The 17,648-nt window shown below is 37.2% G+C and overlaps 2 protein-coding genes across 8 annotated transcripts in view; one reads left to right on the top strand and one right to left on the bottom strand.

Annotated features, from left to right (window-relative positions):
• LOC114934669 (transmembrane protein 53) overlaps positions 1 to 17,648 on the bottom strand; it is a 36,509-nt gene that overhangs the window by 2,417 nt on the left and 16,444 nt on the right. The window contains exons 2-5 of one of the 3 annotated variants that reach the window (XM_029307368.2): positions 1,832 to 2,067; positions 1,300 to 1,507; positions 538 to 690; positions 147 to 269 (exon numbers count right to left, since the gene is read on the bottom strand). In XM_029307368.2, the coding sequence (XP_029163201.1) occupies positions 147 to 269; positions 538 to 690; positions 1,300 to 1,507; positions 1,832 to 2,046 (699 nt within the window). In that variant the 5' untranslated portion in view covers positions 2,047 to 2,067. Of the gene's footprint in view, positions 1 to 146; positions 270 to 537; positions 691 to 1,299; positions 1,508 to 1,831; positions 2,181 to 17,648 lie in introns of those variants that run through there. The other 2 variants (XM_029307369.2, XM_085488556.1) reach the window with 2 other exon arrangements.
• The window catches only part of LOC114934665 (uncharacterized), a 40,533-nt gene continuing 26,998 nt past the window's right edge, over positions 4,114 to 17,648 (top strand). For 3 of the 5 annotated variants that reach the window (XR_003820327.2, XR_003820326.2, XM_029307363.2), the window contains exons 1-4: positions 4,224 to 4,354; positions 12,833 to 12,938; positions 14,624 to 14,820; positions 16,313 to 17,315. Coding sequence is in view for 3 of the 5 variants with exons in the window: in XM_029307363.2 (XP_029163196.1) it covers positions 4,276 to 4,354; positions 12,833 to 12,938; positions 14,624 to 14,820; positions 16,313 to 17,315 (1,385 nt within the window). In the remaining 2 variants the exon portion in view is untranslated. Of the gene's footprint in view, positions 4,355 to 12,832; positions 12,939 to 14,623; positions 14,821 to 16,312; positions 17,316 to 17,648 lie in introns of all 5 variants that reach the window. The other 2 variants (XM_029307364.2, XM_029307362.2) reach the window with 2 other exon arrangements.

The following is a 17,648-nucleotide window of genomic DNA, read 5'->3' as shown; positions in this document are numbered from 1 at the left end:
CGAATATAAAGAATGAATTGTTGGGTCCTCCCTTATGTCCCAACTTTTCTTATATTTTAATAAGAAATATTTTAATGTAAAAATAAGATAAGTATGCAAATTTATTACCGCGGTTCTTGGGGTAAAAATGAAACGCATCAACTCACAGACGCCGGAATCAGGGTGTCGCTGTTGGAGTACAGGAACAGTTGAGGCCAGGAATAGGCTTCCTCGGCGAGGGCGATCGGATTTGTTGGGATGGGCGTTCTGCTGAATGCTTGAGCGATCACCTGACGATCATAAAATGTATAAGTTGTCAAAAACGTCAACACAGTCCTCAAACGCTTCAATCTCTCTTCATATATACGATATATAATTTTTCATTCTTGTATGACAATTTAAACGTGCACGATATATTGCGATGGAGGGTGTCGAATGTATTCGTAATAAAAAGTATCGTTTTTGACATGAGTGCTGATCTCTTGAGATGATTGCGAAACGGTGAGAATTATAGAAGCAATTTCAATTCGCATTTGTCACACGAATATCCACATTTACCTCGAAGAACCAGAGTACGGAGAGGAAAACCGTGATGACGAACGACATCGGCAGATTCGTGAGAGGATGACCACCGATGATCGCGCTGATCGCCTTGAAAAGGGCTGTTAATCTTCTCTCGCCGGGTGCGCTGTCGAAAATCACTCCCCTGATCTGCAAACCCACAATCAGAGACCTTATATCGCCAATTAATCGATATTTTTGCGTTATTTTCATGTCGACATTGCGACATCAAAATAATACAGACTTGTAATTTCTGGTTAATTATAATTAGTTATTTATCATTGAAAATAATACAGTTGTATCAGCCCATGTGGAAATTGTGTAAGACTTTGATAAGGCCCCTGTTAATTTTTCCTAACTTTCTTAGGGTTCTAATGAAGCCCGATAAGAACCTTTTAAGGTCGGTCACGGTTTTCCATCGAGGGCCCTTAAAGATTAAGTAATCAGGGTTTTCATCAAACCTTATCAAGACCCTTATTGATTTCCTTATTCAGACCATACATTAAATTAGCTACTCAAAACGGATATCATCTTACTAGGACCTAATCTGGCAGTAATGTGGAAATTCCTAATAGGGACCCCACGTTTAAGTCCTTAAAGGGCTCGACATTTTTTAAGGTTGTCCTAACAATTTTCCACATGGGAGATAGATTCCTCCAAGGACAATCGACAGCGATCTTGTCAGAAAATATATTTTGCGAAATATGACGAAAATATATTTTGCACCCTTTTGTTATAGCAAGTGATTGTATCTTGTACCTTGAACAACGTGTTAGTCTTTTGCATCGCGAGACTGACGTGCTGATACAGGAACGCGCCGCCGTTGCTGAAGACGTGGAAGAATATCGGGTGCTCGTCCAATCGCTTGTCGGTGATCACCTGGAGCAGCCGCTTGCCGAGGTGCGGCATCTTGTCTCGGCGCCAAAACAGACATTCCACCGGCGCCGTGTAACGCAGCGTAATGCAACTGCGAAGATGCAAAGATCGATCACTGTTTATCCCGGAAACGCAAGCTCGATCCCTGACAACTTGACAATTTTACCACGAAGAGAACGTTAAATCATTTCACTTAACACAACTCCATTCCATTTTTTCGCAAATCGTATTCCGCGAGTTTTAGAGATGTCATATGTACATGTACATGCAAATACTTGGAATACTTGGAATACTTTCAGGATAATGTGCGCGCGAGACGGTATTTCTGATTTTTCTCTCTTGGGGCTCTAATTGTCTATAGATTGTCCTCGTTCGCGAGATCGACTTGGATAAGAATACAGATCGGAAAAAGTACCTCTTCTCCTCGTAGATCGCGCTATACTTGGCCAGGTATCTGTCCTGACAGCCGGCCCATCCTAGCAAGATCACGACCGGTCGCTTGTCTTCCTCGTACACGAACACGAACTCCTCCCGTTGATCCTGGCCGGTCGAGGTCAGAGTCGGATCCTTCGGAGATGGCGGAAACGACGGGAACATGATGTAATAATCCAGATCCTCCTGGTCGCTCATTTTGCCCGATCGTCGTGCCTCCTGCTCATGAGGACGAAAGGGGTGGATAGAGAAAGAGGGAGAGAGAGAGAACGCGAGATCGGGGATGAGGTGGGATATGCGCCGGGCATAAACCACCTTCGCCGGGAGGGTGGTATCCCTCTACTACGGCTTGAACCCCCGAGCTTGCGTCGTCGGAACGCGCGAACGCAAACCGGAGAATCGATATCCGAGGGAGTTACAGGAGCCGCCGAGGACGACGGCGCATGTGGACGTTGTACGAGCGGATTGCAACGTGTATGTAATAAAAGCCGCGAGTGTGTGCACAAGTCGCATCGTTCGAAAGGAGATCAGCACAAGTTTCGAAAATCTTTTTTACGTTAATTTTTCCATTTTCATTGCGAACGAATGTATAGATGAGATCATTTTTTTTTATTTTGCGTACTTTTTCTACATGGAATTTTAAATTCCAATTGGGGAGTTTTGTTCTAATATTTGAATTGGTACGCGTAGATCTCTTGTATTATTAATAATGAGATTTCAAATTTATTAATTATAGGAATTATAATTATGAGAATAATTTTTTGCGTACTGTTTCTACATCGAATTTTAAATTCCAATTGGGGAATTGTCCTAATATTTGAATTGGTACGCGTAGATCCCTTGTATTATTAATAATGAGATTTTAAGTTTGTAATTATAGGAATTATAATTATGAGGATAAGAATTATATATCGCTACGCGTTAAAAAATTACACTGAAATTAGAAGCTTGAGTAATGAAGAGAGATTTTAGTAAAATATGGATAATACTGCGTAGAAGATAAAATACGTTGTTTAAAAAAATAATGAAGATAGAACGACATAAAAAATTCAAACAAGAGGGAAGAGCTTTAAAATTTGTTACATTTAAAATCTTAATTACACAATTTTTGCAACTCATTGATAATTTCATTTTAAATCAATTATAATCAATTTAAGATATTTTCATGAACCACAACTTTTTAGATTAGCTTGAATACACTTTTAAAATATTATGAAAAATTTCCTTTTCCCTTTATAATAAATTAACAGTTGTAAAATAACTGTGATATGAGGTCTGATCCGTGTATATATTCTTGCACATGCGCAATCATTCCGCATGACAAAGTCGGATGTTTCAATTATTTTATGATTATTGAGGCTGTCAAAGAAAAAAAAATAATTGTCGGAATATTTTGAAAGTGTGCTAAACCCATCTAAAGCTGTGTTTTATCAAAATATATCATTTTATATAAAAATGGCACGCAAAAATTTTTAAGGTTTATTATTTTGCCGCTGACGTCACAATCTAACATGCATGGCGAATTGCCAAGGAGCTTTCCCAAGTAGCAAAACTGACATGCTTGCAGTTCGCTGTTTCATTTATTTCGAAATAATAGAAAGGAAGGAACCTGTACACTGAAAAAAATTTGTTGTATTAACAAAAATTCTGTTCGAAAATAGACGAAACAGAATTACTGGTTGAATCTATCAGAATGCTTTTTAATGCAACAAGTATATCTTGTTTGCACAAACAATTGATTTGTTGTTCTGGGAATTCTAATAGATTCAACCAGTAATTCTGTTTCTATTTTCGAACAGAATTTTTGTTACTCCAACAAACTTTTTTTCCAGTGGAACAGTAACATTCTCTTATGTATGGGCGTCCGCAGGAATTTTTTCCAGAGAGGATATTTTATTTTAACATTTCTATCCCTAACAGCACACGTATCCCGAAGACGTTCAGAGAACATCCTGAAGATATCCTTTGAATACCTTTCGGATATGTTGTGCTGTGCTATGCTATTATAGGGATATTAAATCAAATTGCAGATAAATTCCAGTGTTTATTCACAAGGAGAGTAAATGCTTAATTTTTTTACTGATTACTAGGTCCCCTCTGCGGACACCATGCTCTTATGATAAAACGCTGATTTTCGCGCGAGTCCCGACAATCTTCCCCGAGGTCAGATGAGTGGCGCCGACCGCGGGCGACACGCGAGGTCGCAGAACGAATTGCCGTCGTGCAGGCGTCCCGCTGGACCGCTCGCAGCATCCGGGCTGTGCGCCGCCGCCAGCCGGTCCCGCGACGCGCAAAGCGCGAGATCAGGATCGGGGAGAGCGAGAGAGAAGGAGAGAACGTTTGAAACGCAAAATCTCTAACGAGGAACACTCAGAGCCACGCGAGCGGTCGCGCGACACGGTACGAGCACGGTTTCGACGTCGCGTTATGTGCGTCGAGAAACGTACGAGCCACGCGAGGCTCGCTTGTGTCTTTTTATTTCTCGTGGCAATTGTTCCGCCGCTCGGTAAGTGCATCCTTTTTTTATTATTCGGTCTTTGATGACTTGAGAAATAATTGTTTGGGGAAATTTGCAAATGTTTTTTTAATTTTGTAAAAGTGTGATTTACTAAAATATTACTTATATAATCATTTGCATTTGATGTTTTTGTTGATTAAGTAAAGTTTTCGTTGATCATTGATAATAATTAATAATTAAATTTTTTGGTTCGGTCCTCTTGATGAAGAAATAATTTTTTGGAGAAATTTGAAAATTTTTCCAATTTTTTAAAAGTGTGTATAATTTACGCTAAAGTATTACTTATCGTGGAATGTATAATTAAGCTTTTTGCATTTAACGTCTTTGTTGATCATTGATAAGTAATTGATAATTAAATTTTTTGCTTCGGTCTTTGATGGAGAAATAATTTTTTGAAGGAATTCTAATTTTTAAGTGTGTAATTTACTAAGGTATTACTTATATCATCATTGAACGTACAATTAATCTTTTTACATTTGACATCTTTATTCATTAATTAAAGTTTTTTGTGAATATGATCATTAATAATTAAACCTTTTTGGTTCGGTCTTTAATGGAAAAATAATTTTTTGGATAAATTTGAGAATGTGTCACTTTTTTTTACCGTCAATTTTTATTTTTTAAAGGCGTGTAATAAGCTTTATTCTATAATCATTGAACATATAGTTAACCTTTTTGCATTTGATATATTTGTTGATTAGATAAAATTTTCTTATTTGTGTATGTATACATTGTGAATAATTATTAATGAAATTAAATTACGCGATATTATAATAATAAATAATTTGTGTGTGCGATAACAATTTAATATTTATTATTTTACATTAATAGTTTAATTAATTATTATACACACAAAAGTTACATATTAATTAAGTTATTCCATCTGAAAATTTAAAAGCAAAGATTAAAGAATAATTAATATAACTAATAAGAGTAATAATTGATTACGTGACTTGTCTCTAGCTTCTTAAATAATAATCAATTTCTCTTCCTGAAGCGGACAAAATTTGATTCAATCTCGGAGCAGCATGTCAGCCTGCATCTGCGTTTTAATTTATATGGCGCGTCTGAAAAATGAATTAAAAAACTTTGCTCGATCTCTAGGGCTTGAAAGTCGAGACATATATATTTATAAAGAAAATATATGAGATTATACGAGAATAAACAGTGCATTTAGGATACCGTAATATGCAAATTTTTTAGTCTCGCGATTTTCAAACGCACATCGTACTTAATTCGCTCTTGAAATTAGTCGACCGAGATTTTGACTCTAATCCCTCTTTAATCTGTGCCTCGAAAGTCTGAGAATTATTTTTTTAACCGAGCTTATCTATTATACGAGCAGCTGAGCAAAACAGTAGTAGCAGATGATAATGAAATAAGTCATGCGTTATTTTTAAGAACGGAGGAAATGAGCCTATTTGCAAAACGCACATGTTCTTCTTCTCTCTATCTCTCTCTCTCTCTCTCTCTCTCTGGAGGATTCTTTTATCCTTTTTATAATACAAAAGAATGACAAGGGAACAAAGCGCGGTAGTTATTTACATTAAAAAATCTCTCTCTCTTTCTCATACTTTTATTCTCTGAAACGTGAAAAAATATGTCCCATACCATTCCTTCCGCTCGATGGCTCATATCTTAAAAGTGAAAAATAGTCCGCTACATCTTCGGGAGAAAATTCCCCGGTCGCAGAAGAGGGAGAAAGAGAAACCTCGACTGAAACTTCGTTTCAACCTCGGCTTTCTCGCTACGGCGAACGACTTGAAGCGCGGTCTGTTAATTTTCACGGTGCATTGTGGACCGTGCAATCACAATGAAATGCCAGTTCACCCTCGCCATCGTCTACGACGTCTTTCTCTATAGCTTGATGTAATTAGTTTTGCCGCTGGACGCGTATTAGCAGATTTACGAATTAACATTAAACGAACTTTCCCTCGGTGTGTACGTGTATATGTGTGTTTCGTTCAACAACGAAAAAAAAAACAAAAAAAAAAAACAAAAACAATGAATGCCGGGTAATCTAACTTCTTAACTCGTTTACGATTTATGCGCTTGTTGGCGCGGTTGGTATATTCGCATGTAATTACGTCGTTGCATATTCTCCGCGCGAAACAGGATTAACAAAATGGCACAAGATTTACGGGATGAAACATGCATGTTGCTAATGTACTTTTTAGGTATTTTAACGCATCTCATTAATAATTTCAGGGGGAAAGTATGACGAAATCTGAGAATGAAAAAAGTCTTCGATATCTTGACAAAAATTTATTCGATTTTTCAGCTATACATTTTTTAACGCATCTAATTAATAAGCGAAAGGATTTAAAGCAGGATTTAAAAAATGGCACAAAATTTACGGAATAAAACATATGCATGTTGCTAATGTACTTTTTAGGTATTTTAACGCATCTCATTAATAATTTCAGGGGGAAAGTATGACGAAATCTGAGAATGAAAAAAGTCTTCGATATCTTGACAAAAATTTATTCGATTTTTCAGCTATACATTTTTTAACGCATCTAATTAATAAGCGAAAGGATTTAAAGCAGGATTTAAAAAATGGCACAAAATTTACGGAATAAAACATATGCATGTTGCTAATGTACTTTTTAGGTATTTTAACGCATCTCATTAATAATTTCAGGGGGAAAGTATGACGAAATCTGAGAATGAAAAAAGTCCTCGATATCTTGACAAAAATTTATTCGATCTTTCGGCTATACATTTTTTAACGCATCTAATTAATAAGCGAAAGGATTTAAAGCAGGATTTAAAAAATGGCACAAAATTTACGGAATAAAACATATGCATGTTGCTAATGTATTTTTTAAGTATTTTAACGCATCTCATTAATAATTTCAGGGGGAAAGTATGACGAAATCTGAGAATGAAAAAAGTCCCCGATATCTTGACAAAAATTTGTTCGATCTTTCGGCTATACATTTTTTAACGCATCTAATTAATAAGCGAAAGGATTTAAAGCAGGATTTAAAAAATGGCACAAAATTTACGGAATAAAACATATGCATGTTGCTAATGTATTTTTTAAGTATTTTAACGCATCTCATTAATAATTTCAGGGGGAAAGTATGACGAAATCTGAGAATGAAAAAAGTCCCCGATATCTTGACAAAAATTTGTTCGATCTTTCGGCTATACATTTTTTAACGCATGTAATTAATAAGCGAAAGGATTTAAAACAGGATTTAAAAAATGGCACAAAATTTACGGAATAAAACATATGCATGTTGCTAATGTACTTTTTAGGTATTTTAACGCATCTCATTAATAATTTCAGGGGGAAAGTATGACGAAATCTGAGAATGAAAAAAGTCCTCGATATCTTGACAAAAATTTATTCGATCTTTCGGCTATACATTTTTTAACGCATCTAATTAATAAGCGAAAGGATTTAAAACAGGATTTAAAAAATGGCACAAAATTTACGGAATAAAACATATGCATGTTGCTAATGTACTTTTTAGGTATTTTAACGTATCTCATTAATAATTTCAGGGGAAAAGTATGACGAAACCTAAAATTGAAAAAAGTCCCCGATATCTTGACAAAAATTTGTTCGATTTTTCGGCTATACATTTTTTAGCGCATCTAATTATAATAAGCGAAACAGGATTAATAAAATGGCACAAGATTTACGGGATGAAACATGCATGTTGCTAATGTACTTTTTAGGTATTTTAACGCATCTCATTAATAATTTCAAGGAAAAAGTATAACGAAATCTGAGATTAAAATAAGTCCCCGATATCTTGACAAAAATTTGTTCGATCTTTCGACTATACATTTTTTAGCGCATCTAATTATAATAAGCGAAACAGGATTAATAAAATGGCACAAGATTTACGGGATGAAACATGCATGTTGCTAATGTACTTTTTAGGTATTTTAACGCATCTCATTAATAATTTCAAGGAAAAAGTATAACGAAATCTGAGATTAAAATAAGTCCCCGATATCTTGACAAAAATTTGTTCGATCTTTCGACTATACATTTTTTAGCGCATCTAATTATAATAAGCGAAACAGGATTAATAAAATGGCACAAGATTTACGGGATGAAACATGCATGTTGCTAATGTACTTTTTAGGTATTTTAATGCATCTCATTAATAATTTCAAGGAAAAAGTATAACGAAATCTGAGATTAAAATAAGTCCCCGATATCTTGACAAAAATTTGTTCGATTTTTCGGCTATACATTTTTTAGCGCATCTAATTATAATAAGCGAAACAGGATTAATAAAATGGCACAAGATTTACGGGATGAAACATGCATGTTGCTAATGTACTTTTTAGGTATTTTAACGCATCTCATTAATAATTTCAAGGAAAAAGTATAACGAAATCTGAGATTGAAATAAGTCCCCGATATCTTGACAAAAATTTGTTCGATTTTTCGGCTATACATTTTTTAGCGCATATCTAATTAACAAGCGGAAAAACTCCTAATTCTCAGCCATTCTCTTCGACTCGAAATTTGATGAACGCGAACGCGAAATATCTATAATTCACGGGCCTCCGCGATATAAATATAATCTCTCCCCGGTAATCGGTTTTACTCTTTCTCTCGTATAAGGCAGTCGTCAAATATCGTTCGATGAATTATTCCCGTGAAAAGGGAAGGAAAAAGCTTAGCGCGTTAATGTGGAATAATTATAGGAAGCGCCGGCCGTTCTCTCTTCATCGATCGCTTCAACCTCCACCGGTCGGAGGAATATATTCTTCAGAGAGGAATATTTATCCTTTTACCTACACGCGAGAGAGGGTAAAGTCCTTTCTATAGTCGGGTCTGCGCTGCCGGAAATTCATCTCGTTCGATTGGCGATGCAACGTTGTACCGGAGGTAATCTCGTCTCCCAAGCGTCGTGTGTCATGAGCGAAAATTGACAAGGGATCAACCCCGACGAAGGAGGTTCCGTGCATTAGCGCAATACAAGTTGATGGGGAAATTCCCTCGTGACGTTCAGGGGCTTATCGTGCTCGCAGGTGAACGATAAGTGGCGTTCGCCAGGTGTCGCGGCAAATTCCGGAGAAGCGATCCCCTAAAGCGATCATTGATCCCGGAATTATTCCGGGCGCGTCGATTATCCGTCCTGAATCTGAAATTAGACCGCCTTATCGTCTCGTCTAGTCTAGTCTCGTGTCCCTTCTCGTTCAGCGATTATCGAATCACTCGCTGAGAAAAATACGTCGGAGATATATAGGAGATACATTTTTCCGTGTGAAAAAAATATCATTAGCATCCCCGAAAACGCTACACTGACTTCGGCCGCAGAGGAGACGCAGTCGTCCCCCTTGGAATCCGTCAAAATAATTAAGCTTTTATTTTGAATAAACACTGGAATTTATTTGCATAATTATATTTGAAAAGAAAGAACAAAAAAATGTTAATCATGCACCCTCTTGGAGAAAAATCCATAGAGGGGGCAGTCCCTCTTGGAATCGGTAAAAAAATTAAGCGTTTGCTCTAGTTTTGAAGAAACACTGAAATTTATTTGCATAATTAAATTTGAAGAGAATAAAGAACAGAAAATAATAAAAAAACAAAAAATTTTAATCACGCAATCCTCTGGAAAAATCTACAGGGGCCGGAATCGCGATAAAAAAATTAAACATTTGCTATACTTTTGAATAAACACTGAAATTTATTTGCATATTCAATATATAAAAAAATAAAACTGAAATTTAAAAAGAAAGAACAAAAAGTAAGAAACATAAAAAGAATTGTTAATCATGCAATCCCCAGGAAAAATCGACAGGGGCCGGAATCGCGATAAAAAAATTAAGCATTTGCTGTACTTTTGAACAAACACTGAAATTTATTTGCATATTCACGATATATAAAAAAAAAAATAAAACTGAAATTTAAAAAGAAAGAACAAAAAGTAAGAAACAAAAAAAAAATGTTAATCATGCATCCCCCTGAAAAAAATCCTACGGGCGCCCATAACTTGGGCTCTCGGCTGATGTTGATGTTTCGGCTAGATGCAAATTTAAAGGTGATGATCCGTGAATATTACACAGACGCGAAATGTCGCGGGAAGCGGCAAATGAAAAATTACCGGGGCGCGCACGTGCGACTACGACACGTCCTCCGAAATATCCTCATTTATTCAAAAGTGCGCGAGCGTATAAATGACACGTCATGCATCAACGTGCTAGTTTTGTTCCGCGGTGGCGCGAAAATAGAGATGAAATATTCAAGCGTTATCTCTCGATCGCTCGTGCGATTTGGAGACTGCGAAAGATCGAGACGCTCCGCTTTTCTGTCAAAGGCGTTAGATAAGGGTGAAGTGGATCCTCGTGGATGGATCGACTTTTCGCGTCTCTTCGCTCGTGTTAATCGCTCGAGAGGATCAAGTCGAAACGTAGAGCGAATTGACGGTTTATCGTCAATTGAATATTATACGAACATCGTTTACCGTTGATTGAATTTAATTAAACTTTTGCGACAGGATTTTCCCATTCTCTCTCTCTCTCTCTCTTTCTCTCTCTACTTGGCCGGAACTATTACGATAGAGAAACGAACGAATTACTCTCCACTGCCTACGGCGAAGCTTAATTGCTTCTGCCAGTTCTCTTTTCTCTCTCTCTCTCTCTCTTTCTCCCTCCCTTTGTGTCTTGTTGCACACATTCTGTTCTTTTATATATTTCCGGCAAACCGTTGTACGGAAGAAACAATCGATCTACAAATACGGTTTCTCAAAGTAATAGTTGCAAACACACATCGTAAAAAAGAGAATAGATACGCTGAAATACACTATGGCATAAATACTTCGTAATAGAAGAATAACAAACTTTGTCGTTTAATTGTTTTCGCTATTTAAATGTACATTGTGCGTACTTTACATTAAATGGCACTACAATATAATGAGTTATTATTGCATAATTAAATATTGAAATTAAATGAGAGAAGGGGAAAAGGGCATTTAAATTGCAAGAATTAGTGCATAAATTATTATAATAATAGAGGGAAAGCTTTTCAAAAAGTAAATTAGAATATGTATAAATATATTTAAATATATATCGAAAGAAATGTTCACGGAATATCAAATCGTTCTCTGAGATACAATCTTTTTTTTCTTCAAATATCTTTGGTTTCTTGAGCGAGTACTTGTCGCAGTCTCCTATTTCTTGCAGTTTCGCATAAAGTGGCAATGAGGAAAATCGATTATCGCCGGATTATATATCAATTGCCACTTGATATCGCTTAGAGATTAATCGAAGATGCTTCTCACGATGGGCAAAATGTGCCCGGGTCTAGCTTCTTCTTCGAATTGAGATCCTCCGCGAAAGTTTCGAGTATAATCCACAAAACTTTTCCGGGCATTTCTTCGTTAATGAGATTCATTTGCCGCGAGAGAGGATAGTGGAAGAAAAAAATCGCGAGTCTATTGAGAAAAAAAAAAAAAAAAGAATTTGTATTCCAATAAGAAAGCGCATTCCTTCACTCGTTGGAAGTTTCTTCGTATAAACGTACAAAGGGACGCTCGTCGCATTCTAGGACATGGTAAAATCTCGAAAAATTTACAAGGGATCCTAAACGCCGTCTTGGTCGATCGATAAAACATCATTTTATTACAGATTATTTTAGTCAACTACCGATTTTATGGTATGTTAGGAATAAAAAGAACATTTTAATTTTTTAATAAAAATAGTAATTAGCTCTGTTAAACTTAATGATTGTAAACAAAGAAGGGCTATAAGAGCTATTAAACAAAATGCAGTTGTCAGATGGTATTAATAAAATTCATTTAAAACGAGAAAAAATAAATACATAAGAAATAAACATTTATGCGAACGTTTCGGCTGACATTTCAAGCCTTCTTCAGCGCAATACAAATATTTTAATTATAAATTGAATTGTAATATTAAACATTAAAAACGGTAATTAACAAAGTCTTTTAATTTTTGAATTCAAAAAAATATTTTTCCATGGAAAAGCATTTATTATGCCATTCAAAGAGGTGCGCAAAAATGATATTCGATCGATAAAGCAGCGTTTTAGGGTTCTCTTAAGAAGTCGTCGAAAGAACACTTCCCCGAAAAATTAAATCCCTCTCTCCTGTCGTCGAGCGATCGTCCTCTTCCGGTTTCTTTCTTTCGTTCCTCTCTTCGCGCGTTAAAAGAAATTTCCATATCGGCGACTTCGCGTCTCGTCTGGCGAAGCGAAATGACAGTCCGGGACCGATGACTTCCGCGGTTCCGTGCGGCGGAGTTTCATTGTAGTAGGTAACAGTCCAAGTTTCCCGACCCACTCGTGGCCAAGTGCGCGACTCCGGCAAACTTCACAATGGAACTTCCGCATTTTCGCCTCGCTGCCTGCAAACGCCCGCGGAGATGCAGTTACGGGAAGAGTTCTTCTCACCCCTATATTCCTCGCCCGTATCGCTCGGCTCGCCGCGAGAACCCAATCGGCTTAAGGTCGAATCCGCTCGTTTACAGGACTCTGCCAAAATGCCGGGACACGCGGTACATTCGGGGACAGGAGGAGATCGGATCTTTCCGGGGACGAGCCGGAACACGCTCTGGAAACCCATCGGCAGTATAGGTAAAGTATATTTCGATATATCGGCCCCTGAGGTCTCTTCCCGAGCGAGTGAAATATACCTCTATAGCTAGCATGGGCGTCCACGGAATCTTTTTCCAGGAGGGAGCATAATTGATTTGATTTGTTTTTCATTTATTGTTCTCTTTAAATTTCTTGAAGTGGAATCTCGCCTCAAAACAGTAGAATTTTATTCCAAAAGAGTGGAATTTCACCCCAAAAGAGTGAGATCCAAAAAATTTGGAGAGTTCTTTCTTAATTTAAAAAATTGTTTTGTTCTTTATATTTTTTAAAATTATAAATATGCAAGTAAATTCTTAATTTTCGTATTGATTCCAAGAGGGGACAAATGGGGGCGTTCACGGAATCTTTTTCCAGGAGGGAGCATAATTGATTTGATTTGTTTTTTATTTATTGTTCTCTCTAAATTTCTTGGAGTAGAATCTCGTCTCAAAACAGTAGAATCTCATTCCAAAAGAGTGGAATTTCACCCCAAAAGAGTGAGATCCAAGAAATTTGGAGAGTTCTTTCTTAATTTAAAAAATTGTTTTGTTCTTTATATTTTTTAAAATTATAAATATGCAAATAAATTCTTAATTTTCGTATTGATTCCAAGAGAGGACAAATGCTCTCTCCTAAGGACGCACATGCTCACAGGATCTCTCTCCTTCCGAACACGTAACACGATGAAGAAGAGCCAGTTCGCGCGCGAGTAACGCGAGAAACGAGATTCTTTGCGAAAAACCAACCGGATCGAATCTCTCTCTCTTTTCCTCTCAGTTCGATGACACATGCTTTGTCACAGGTAACCTCGCGTCCGATCGAATAGATACGGAGATGTCAGGGAATATCTTTAATAGAATTACACTGTAATTATAGCCCTGTTGTAATTATAGGATCAAAGGTTTCGTGTAATGGTTATGGGATCAAAGTAACGTGCACCTAGGATCTGATCTGATCAATAATAATCACGTAATGTTCGCGAAGAAGAGAACTCAATGAAATTCATTTATATATATACACTTTGCAACCTATTATACTTATATCGCCCTTCGATTGCTAAATTATATTAATATTAGGCTAAAGTCGTTCAGATTTCTCCATGTTAGATTGTGACGTCAGAAGCAAGAAAAGACACGTTGAACATTTTTGCGTTTTTAGACAAAAAGATATTTTGATGAAACACAATTTTAGATGGTTTTAGTACACTTTAAAAATATTCCGAAAATTATTTTTTCCTCTTGACAGTCAATCAACAACCGCGTAAAATGATCGTGATATCAGAATTCGTTATACGAAATGATTTGCGCACTACAGTCATTTTACAACTGATTGATTATAAAGAGAAAATAATGATTTTCGAGGTATTTTAAGAATGTGCTGAAACCTGAATCTGAAATACTGTTTCATCGAAATATCTTTTTATTTCGAAATGGCATTTTTGTAACACGATCGGCTAGAATCCTTAATGTGTACATTAAGACATTTTTATAAAAATATATAAAACAAATAATTGAGCCTAAAAAAATATTTGTTTCAAGAGAGCAATTTGAAATGATCGCGCGAACACAATTCTCTTTGCATGTACTCTCGAATGATTTATTTAGTGGATCTATTTAGCAATATCTTCTTTAGATCTCTTGTTCCCTGCGAGAACAAAGGTGCTCAGAGCTATTGTTATCTATTAGCCGGGACGCCTCTTCCGAGGGAATGGAGATACTCGAGAAACACAGAAGGATGCTCTCGTCGCGAGGTGTTATCAAGGAGCCGGGAGAGATGGAGATGGAAACGAGAGCGAGGACCCGCGGCGATGAAGACAACAAACATCTCCTTTGGCCGGAAAATGGTGCGAAAATTCCGCTTCTTCGGCGAAACGTAAATGTCAGTGAGTAATAATCGCGTCTTCCTAATAATGAAAAACGCATTACGGAAGAGCGGAAGAAGAGTCGGGGACTAAACGAAAATATATTTCGAGCGAGATATGATTTCTCTAAACCGGAGTGTCTTCCGGTGTTATTCCGCAAATTTTTCCTCCTTACGCAAATATGCGCGTTACTCTTATGAATTCTCTTATACGCATATTTCCCACGTTCAGTGTTTGCTGTTATATATATAAAGAAAATTGTAGAGATGATTATCTAGATGAAATTTTTTGGCGTCGTCTTGTCTTGTATTTATACAGGGTGTCCGGTAACTAACGGATCAATGATTAAGGGCGGATTCTCTGGCCAATTTGGAGACGATTTTTCCTTAGCAAAAATGTTGAGAAGAGTCAATAATTTTCGAGTTATAAGCGATTGAAAAAAATGGGTTTTTTTGGAAACTAAACGTTTTGGAGTTAAAAGTCCAACATAATTACATTCTTCAGTTAATTTCAGGTAGAGTTTACTATAATAAAATTTTAATTTGAGGCTTAGTTATAAAGATACATAATGACAAATATTGGAAAGTTGTAAAAAATGATGGCCTTTTTCGACATTTTCGCTGAGGAAAAATCGTTCCCAAATTGACCAAAGAATCCATTTGTGATCGTTGGTCCGTTAGTTACCGGACACCCTGTATATAGTTCATAAAAATATGGGTTATCTATATCTGCGTTTTAGATGAAAAAAAGTATTGTCTAGAAAATACTTAATTAGTAGAATTTAAGCTAGTAATATAAAAACTTCAAATTTATATTTTTTTATAACTGTGTTTACACAACCGGTTTTAAAAATTATAATATTATCTAGAAATTAACTGGATGAATCGCCATATAATTTTATCCAGCTATATTTAAAACAAAATCTGATATGAATTTCCATATTTTTATCTCATGTTTATCTAGCTAATTTTAAAATCAAAAGGATAACACAGAAAAAAAGGAATCCTTGATTCAAGTATATTTTTATTCTTAAACGCTATTTGATTAATTTAAGCATAGAATGTAATCTCTTTGTAATCACAAATTTTCATTTGCCTTAATAATAAATGAGTTTGTGTAAAGTATATTTTATCCTTAAGATATATTCTTGTTTTAAAAATCGCATATGGTAAAAACAAACTTAGTCACATTTGAACTAAGAATTATTATATATATTTGAAAGTACCGCTTATATTCGATGCACACTTGTCACTTGTCCTTGCAATATTTATAAGTAAATTTTAGCTTCAACCAAGAATATTTTGCACTTTGTTTTAAGGATAAATTATCCTTTATACAAAATTATTATAAGGCTAAAATATACTTGAATCAAGGCATATTTGCATTCTCTCAAGGATACTGTTTTTTTTCTGTGAAAAAATTCGCCGGATCGATTACGATCATCCTATCGTCATACGCGCGTACTCGAATCGATCGTTTTAAGTAGACAATACATTCTTGTAATTCCCTTCAGCAAGCTTGAGTAAGCAACAAGAGGGCAACTTTGGAAACCGCACGCGCAAGAAACGTCGCAGAAGTAAAGCTTCCGATGTCGAGGATCGCGTTCCCGAGGACATTACCGAGGACAGCCGCGAGAACGAGATATCGGATCAATCGCGAAGGAGGAACGACCCTTTCGCAAAGTCAAGGCCGAGGAGTCGGGAAGCGCGAAAGTCCCGTGCGGAACGACGAAGACGGAAAAAGAAGGACAGAAAGGGACGTAATAGAGGAGGCAGGAGACTGAACAACGAGAGAAGAACGTACGACTCTTCGAGTTTCGGGAAATCATCGAACGTCACCTGGTCGACGGAGGCTGTCAACGAAGACGCGACGACGTCGTCGAGTCTCCGACGTCACTCGACGCTCGAGACGGCTACCAAGAGGCTAACAAGGACGACGCCTCCTCGTCGAGGCGCTTACATGGTGGCCGACACGGTGGAGAGAGAGTTCTCCAAACAGCTCGAGATGGAGATTTCCAAGTTCGCGTCGAAGGACGACGGGATCTTCGATGGCTCTCCGAAGAAATCGAGCGGACGAGAAAATCGAGAAGAAACGGAGTCGTCGAGCCAGGACGACGAGGAGCCGGTCGCCGCTCCGTCGAGCGGCAAAATTGATTTCGGGAACTCGCGTTACGACGCTGAGAGGATGCTGGGCTACTCGAGGACCAAGGAGGACCTGCCGATCCTGGATTTGGAGAACGAGGTGCTCGAGAGGACCCTGAAGGACTATAACGCGTACATGAAGCTGAGGCCGAGTTACGACCGACGATCTCTTCTTCCGTCGGTCCCTCCTCGCACTTCCGGCTCTCATCCGCCGAGAAAGCCGATAATTAATTCGGACGAGAGCGACGACGAAGAAACAGGCACCGATGTCACGACGCAGGAGGGAGACGACAGCACGAGCGGTGACTTATCTTGCATAAACGGGACGTTTCTGCCGGCGCCTCTATCTCGCCACGCTCTGATCAAATATGTAAAGTAAGTGCTTCTCTCTCTCTCTCTCGTTCTATCCCCTTATCTTCTGTCATCCGTAATTCAATGCGCGGGATAATCTTGGCATCACCGAGTTTTATATATACGGCACGTGTTCTACATTTGGATTTCAATAATTGAATACCACGAGCGCTTTCGAATCGAATACTTTGTACTTTGTTTTTTTTTTTTTTTTTTTTCAATCGGAACATCCGCGAGGTTAAATACATTTTATTTAATTATTGAGATTGTAATAATGATCGGCGGAGGAATTTAATCAAAGCGAGATTCATTTGAAAATTGCGCCGGGGCAATTTCTCTTTCCTTTTTGCAAAACTC

Source organism: Nylanderia fulva, unplaced genomic scaffold (assembly GCF_048542155.1).
Source record: "Nylanderia fulva isolate GAGA-0341 unplaced genomic scaffold, ASM4854215v1 Scaffold7, whole genome shotgun sequence".
In the NCBI taxonomy this organism is placed as follows: Eukaryota; Metazoa; Arthropoda; class Insecta; order Hymenoptera; family Formicidae; genus Nylanderia; species Nylanderia fulva.
Note: the sequence above shows the minus strand (reverse complement) of the source record. Positions and strands in the feature narration are given on the sequence as shown.